Source organism: Cherax quadricarinatus, chromosome 42 (assembly GCF_038502225.1).
Source record: "Cherax quadricarinatus isolate ZL_2023a chromosome 42, ASM3850222v1, whole genome shotgun sequence".
NCBI lineage: Eukaryota > Metazoa > Arthropoda > Malacostraca > Decapoda > Parastacidae > Cherax > Cherax quadricarinatus.
In genome coordinates, this window is record NC_091333.1 from 5,425,574 (window position 1) to 5,433,126 (window position 7,553).

The following is a 7,553-nucleotide window of genomic DNA, read 5'->3' on the forward strand; positions in this document are numbered from 1 at the left end:
ACAGCTTCGGGTCAGATTTGGCTTTCGCTGCTATGTCGTTTTTATATTGTCGTTGGGCCTCCCTTCTTATCTGTGCATATTCATTTCTGGCTCTACGACTGCTTTCCTTATTCTCCTGGGTCCTTTGCCTTCTATATTTCTTCCATTTCCTAGCACACTTGGTTTTTGCCTCCCAGCACCTTTGGGTACAAACCTCTCCTCAGTCTCCTTGCACATTGTTGTTACATATTCCATCATCTCATTAACTGGCTTCCATGCCAGTTCTCTGTCCCACTGAACCCCTTTCAGGAAGTTCCTCATTCCCGTGTAGTCCCCTTTCTTGTAGTTTGGGTTCATTCGTCCTGGCCTTCCTGCTTCCCCCTCCACTTGTAGCTCTACTGTGTATTCGAAGCTTAAAACCACATGAACGCTGGCCACACATGATCGCTGTACTCACCTAGTTGTACTCACCTAGTTGAGGTTGCAGGGGTCGAGTCCAGGCTCATGGCCCCGCCTCTTCACTGGTCGCTACTAGGTCACTCCCCCTGAACCGTGAGCTTTATCATACCTCTGCTTAAAGCTATGTATGGATCCTGCCTCCACTACTTCGCTTCCCAAACTATTCCACTTCCTGACTACTCTGTGGCTGAAGAAATACTTCCTAACATCCCTGTGATTCATCTGTGTCTTCAACTTCCAACTGTGTACCCTTGTTGCTGTGTCCCATCTCTGGAACATCCTGTCTTTGTTCACCTTGTCAATTCCTCTCAGTATTTTGTATGTCGTTATCATCTCTCCTGTCCTCCAGTGTCGTCAGGTTGATTTCCCTTAACCTCTCCTCATAGGACATACCTCTTAGCTCTGGAACTAGTCTTGTTGCAAACCTTTGCACTTTCTCTAGTTTCTTTACGTGCTTGGCTAGGTGTGTGTATGTGTGTGTGTGTGTGTGTGTGTGTGTGTGTGCACCAACAGAAGCGTGTTCTAACACTGGTGTTTTTCCTTGCCTAGCGTACAAGGTGACCAGGGACTGCACGGACGTGGCCGGGATGGGCTTTACTTCTTCGGGTATCTACAGTGTGATACCCAGCGGTGTAACGTACGGACCCACGGTCATGGTGAGTGTGACCTCTGGTGATACCCAGCGGTGTAACGTACGGACCCACGGTCATGGTGAGTGTGACCTCTGGTGATACCCAGCGGTGTAACGTACGGACCCACGGTCATGGTGAGTGTGACCTCTGGTGATACCCAGCGGTGTAACGTACGGACCCACGGTCATAATTAAGTGACTATGGTCACTTAACCATGATCGTGACTTATAGCTGTATCACTACCACCACCACTACTACCACTACCACTACTACCACCACTACCACCACTACCACTACTACCACTACCACTACTACCACTACCACTACTACCACCACTACCACCACTACCACTACTACCACCACTACCACCACTACCACCACTACCACCACTACCACTACTACCACTACCACTACTACCACCACTACTACCACTACCACTACTACCACCACTACCACCACTACCACCACTACCACTACTACCACTACCACTACTACCACCACCACTACTACCATTACCACTACTACCACCACTACCACCACTACCATTACCACTACTACCACTACCACTACTACCACCACTACCACTACTACCACCACTACCACCACTACTTGAGGAAGGGACTTTTATTATTATAGTCAGTCTAAGCGCTAAACCCGAAAGGGCCATGAAACACGAGGCAGGGAAGAGGTCCAAAACCTCGGATAAAGAGTTCTTCACTAACATTTAATCAACTACAGCAGTTTGTGTTATTTGTCCAGAGTTTCTCGCTAACTTGACGATAGTTATGTTTTGTGAGCCTGAGTGTGTGTGTGTGTGTGTGTGTGTGTGTGTATGTGTGTGTGTGTGTGTGTGTGTGTGTGTGTGTGTGTGTGTGTGTGTGTGTGTGTGTGTGGTGTGTGTTTGAAGTGTGTGTGTGTGTGTGTGTGTGTGTACTCACCTATTTGTACTCACCTATTTGTGGTTGCAGGGGTCGAGTCATAGCTCCTGGCCCCGCCTCTTCACTGATCGCTACTAGGTCCTCTCTCTCTGCTCCCTGAGCTTTGTCATACCTCATCTTAAAGCTATGTATGGTTCCTGCCTCCACTACATCACATGCTAGACTATTCCATTTCCTGACAACTCTATTACTGAAGAAATACTTCCTAACATCCCTGTGACTCGTCTTAGCCTTCAGCTTCCAATTGTGTCCCCTTGTTTCTGTGTCCCATCTCTGGAACATCCTGTCTTTGTCTACCTTATCTATTCCACGCAGTATTTTATATGTCGTTATCATGTCCCCCCCTATCTCTCCTGTCCACCTGTGTCATCAGGTCGATTTCCCTTAACCTCTCCTCGTAGGACATACCTCTTAGCTCTGGAACTAGTCTTGTTGCAAACCTTTGCACTTTCTCTAGTTTCTTCACGTGCTTGGCTAGGTGTGGGTTCCAAACTGGTGCCGCATACTCCAATATGGGCCTAACATACACGGTGTACAGGGTCCTGAATGATTCCTTATTAAGATGTCGGAATGCTGTTCTGAGGTTTGCTAGGCGCCCATATGCTGCAGCAGTTATTTGGTTGATGTGCGCTTCAGGAGATGTGCCTGGTGTTATAGTCACCCAAAGATCTTTTTAATTGAGTGAGGTTTGTAGTCTCTGGCCCCCTAGACGTACTCGGTCTGCGGTCTTCTTTGCCCTTCCCCAATCTTCATGACTTTGTACTTGGTGGGGTTGAACTTCAGGAGCCAATTACTGGACCAGGTCTGCAGCCTGTCCAGATCCATGAGTGTGTGTGTGTGTGTGTGTGTGTGTGTGTGTGCAGGCGTGGTGCACGACTCAGGAAACTGTAATAACACTATTGCAAACAAACCAGGGAACGGGTGGAGCTTGAACTCAGGGAGAGTGAATAGAACAACTCCAGGCCAGTGCGTAAACCACTGGGCCAGCTGGCTACAATAAGATTCCTCCACCAGGTGTGGTGTACCTTCAACACCACGACTGACGTATGGACCGACATCCTGAGAACCTCATCTTCTGCTGGCTTTGGTAATTCCTTCCTTACCTACCAGAATGGTACGGGAACCCAGGGAATGACAAGCACCACCACAACTAATTATTTTATCGGTAAGTTACATAAATTAGCTTTTAACTACGTATTATCTAAGTAGTTAGAGAGAGAGAGTTATCAGTAAGACATTGTTATCTTAGAATATTTCTGCTACCAACACGAAGCATTAACGCGAGAAAATTGAGGTTAGTGCAGTTACAGTGCCAGATGTTTGTTGCATAGGCTGCAACAGACGTAGATTAGGGAACACTGACTATTTAGTGTTGCCTTAAGTTAGAGAGTATCTCTGTAAAGACCCCACAAACAGTAGCGAAGATTGCAAAAAAACGATCTTTTACTGTGGTGCATAAATCGCCGAACCAACGCAGATTTTCCACAAAGAAATCAGATAAAGAATTAGACACGACTGTAACACATGGGTATTCTTACTCAAAGACGTTTTGACAGCCAGTGATTTTTGCAGTACAAATATATTGCAAGATAAGGCGATAAATTAGTTACTCGTGCGACACCTGGGGATCTTTATTTTTGAAACGTTTCGCCATATTGTGGCTTCATCAGTCCAATACAGAGAAGAATGGCTGAAGATTTGACTTGTGTAACACGTGTCAGTCAGTCAATATGTGCTAACTCAGATGTTAATGCAGAGCTTCTCGACAGGTTTGGACAATCTGAGGAACTTGTCTGTCAACGTGGACGGTACTCCCAGGCCTCTGGTCGTCCAGGTAAACTAACTACTTACTAACTAACATTATAATCAATAGTGAATGATTTTTTTTATAGACAATGATAAATATTGGTTTTATTTTCTTGTTGCATATTATAATTACGTATTTTATATCTAGTGTAGCGTAGACTACACTAGACTATTATCCTAGTGTAGCGTAGACTACACTAGACTATTATCCTAGTGTAGCGTAGACTACACTAGACTATTAGCCTAGTGTAGCGTAGACTACACTAGACTATTATCCTAGTGTAGCGTAGACTACACTAGATTATTATCCTAGTGTAGCGTAGACTACACTAGACTATTATCCTAGTGTAGCGTAGACTACACTAGATTATTATCCTAGTGTAGCGTAGACTACACTAGACTATTATCCTAGTGTAGCGTAGACTACACTAGATTATTATCCTAGTGTAGCGTAGACTACACTAGATTATTATCCTAGTGTAGCGTAGACTACACTAGATTATTATCCTAGTGTAGCGTAGACTACACTAGATTATTATCCTAGTGTAGCGTAGACTACACTAGATTATTATCCTAGTGTAGCGTAGACTACACTAGATTATTATCCTAGTGTAGCGCAGACTACACGACTATTATCCTAGTGTAGCGTAGACTACACTAGATTATTATCCTAGTGTAGCGTAGACTACACGACTATTATGCTAGTGTAGCGTAGACTACACGACTATTATCCTAGTGTAGTGTAGACTACACTAGACTATTAGCCTAGTGTAGCATAGACTACACTAGACTATTATCCTAGTGTAGCATTGACTACACTAGATTATTATCCTAGTGTAGCGTAGACTACACTAGACTATTATCCTAGTGTAGCGTAGACTACACTAGACTATTATCCTAGTGTAGCATAGACTACACTAGACTATTATCCTAGTGTAGCGTAGACTACACTAGACTATTATCCTAGTGTAGCGTAGACTACACTAGACTATTGTCCAAGTGTAGCGTAGACTACACTAGACTATTATCCTAGTGTAATGTAGACTACACTAGACTATTATCCTAGTGTAGGGTTGACTACACTAGACTATTATCCTAGTGTAGCATTGACTACACTAGACTATTATTCTAGTGTAGCGTAGACTACACTAGACTATTATCCTAGTGTAGCGTTGACTACACTAGACTATTATCCTAGTGCAGCATAGACTACACTAGACTATTATCCTAGTGTAGCGTAGACTACACTAGACTACTATCCTAGTGTAGCGTAGACTACACTAGACTATTATCCTAGTGTAGCATTGACTACACTAGACTATTATCCTAGTGTTGCGTAGACTACACTAGACTATTATCCTAGTGTAGCGTAGACTATACGACTATTATCCTAGTGTAGCGTAGACTACACTAGACTATTATCCTAGTGTAGCGTAGACTTCACTAGACTATTATGCTAGTGTAGCGTAGACTACACGACTAATATCCTAGTGTAGCGTAGACTACACTAGACTATTATCCTAGTATAGCGTAGACTACAATAGACTATTATCCTAGTGCAGCGTAGACTACACTAGACTTTATCCTAGTGGAGCGTAGACTACACTAGACTATTGTCCAAGTGTAGCATAGACTACACTAGACTATTATCCTAGTGTAGCGTAGTCTACACTAGACTATTATCCTAGTGTAGCGTAGACTACACTAGACTATTATGCTAGTGTAGCGTAGACTACACGACTATTATCCTAGTGTAGCGTAGACTACACTAGACTATTATCCTAGTGTAGCATAGACTACACTAGACTATTATCCTAGTGTAGCGTAGACTACACTAGACTATTATCCTAGTGTAGGGTTGACTACACTAGACTATTATCCTAGTGTAGCATTGACTACACTAGACTATTATCCTAGTGTAGCATAGACTACACTAGACTATTATCCTAGTTTAGTGTAGACTACACTAGACTATTATCCTAGTGTAGGGTTGACTACACTAGACTATTATCCTAGTGTAGGGTTGACTACACTAGACTATTATCCTAGTGTAGCGTAGACTACACTAGACTATTATCCTAGTGTAGCATAGACTACACTAGACTATTATCCTAGTGTAGTGTAGACTACACTAGACTATTATCCTAGTGCAGCGTAGACTACACTAGACTATTATCCTAGTGTAGCATAGACTACACTAGACTTTTATCCTAGTGTAGCGTAGACTACACTAGACTATTATCCTAGTGTAGCATTGACTACACTAGGCTATTATCCTAGTGTAGCGTAGACTACACTAGACTATTATCCTAGTGTAGCATAAACTACACTAGACTATTATCCTAGTGTAGTGTAGACTACACTAGACTATTATCCTAGTGCAGCGTAGACTACACTAGACTATTATCCTAGTGTAGCGTAGACTACACTAGACTATTATCCTAGTGTAGCGTAGACTACACTAGACTATTATCCTAGTGTAGCGTTGACTACACTAGACTATTATCCTAGTGCAGCGTAGACTACACTAGACTATTATCCTAGTGTAGCGTAGACTACACTAGACTATTATCCTAGTGTAGCGTAGACTACACTAGACTATTATCCTAGTGTAGGGTTGACTACACTAGACTATTATTCTAGTGTAGCGTAGACTACACTAGACTATTATCCTAGTGTAGCGTAGACTACGCTAGACTATTATCCTAGTGTAGGGTTGACTACACTAGACTATTATCCTAGTGTAGCGTAGACTTCACTAGACTATTATCCTAGTGTAGCGTTGACTACACTAGACTTTCATCCTAGTGCAGCGTAGACTGCACTAGACTATTATCCTAGTGTAGCGTAGACTACACTAGACTATTATCCTAGTGTAGCGTAGACTACACTAGACTATTATCCTAGTGTAGGGTTGACTACACTAGACTATTATTCTAGTGTAGCGTAGACTACACTAGACTATTGTCCTAGTGTAGCGTAGACTACGCTAGACTATTTTCCTAGTGTAGGGTTGACTACACTAGACTATTATCCTAGTGTAGCGTAGACTACACTAGACTATTATCCTAGTGTAGCGTTGACTACACTAGACTTTCATCCTAGTGCAGCGTAGACTGCACTAGACTATTATCCTAGTGTAGCGTAGACTACACTAGACTATTATCCTAGTGTAGCGTTGACTACACTAGACTTTTATCCTATTGCAGCGTAGACTGCACTAGACTATTATCCTAGTGTAGCGTAGACTACACTAGACTATCCTAGTGTAGCGTAGACTACACTAGACTATTATCTTAGTGTAGGGTTGACTACACTAGACTATTATCCTAGTGTAGCATATACTACACTAGACTATTATCCTAGTGTAGCGTAGACTACACTAGACCATTATCCTAGTGTAGCGTAGACTACACTAGATTATTATCCTAGTGTAGCATAGACTACACTAGATTATTATCCTAGTGTAGCGTAGACTACACTAGATTATTATCCTAGTGTAGCGTTGACTACACTAGACTATTATCCTAGTGTAGCGTAGACTACACTAGACTTTCATCCTAGTGTAGCGTAGACTACACTAGACTATTATCCTAGTGTAGCGTAGACTACACTAGACTATTATCCTAGTGTAGCGTTGACTACACTAGACTTTCATCCTAGTGTAGCGTAGACTACACTAGACTATTAGCCTAGTGTAGCGTAGACTACACTACTACTAACACCACCGCCCCCACCT

At 42.8% G+C, this 7,553-nt stretch overlaps 1 protein-coding gene across 1 annotated transcript in view; it reads left to right on the forward strand.

Annotated features, from left to right (window-relative positions):
* LOC128695527 (uncharacterized) overlaps positions 1-7,553 on the forward strand; it is a 77,348-nt gene that overhangs the window by 21,781 nt on the left and 48,014 nt on the right. The window contains exons 4-6 of the mRNA XM_070093230.1: positions 988-1,094; positions 3,023-3,173; positions 3,778-3,842. Coding sequence (XP_069949331.1) covers positions 988-1,094; positions 3,023-3,173; positions 3,778-3,842 — 323 coding nt within the window. The remainder of the gene's footprint in view (positions 1-987; positions 1,095-3,022; positions 3,174-3,777; positions 3,843-7,553) is intronic.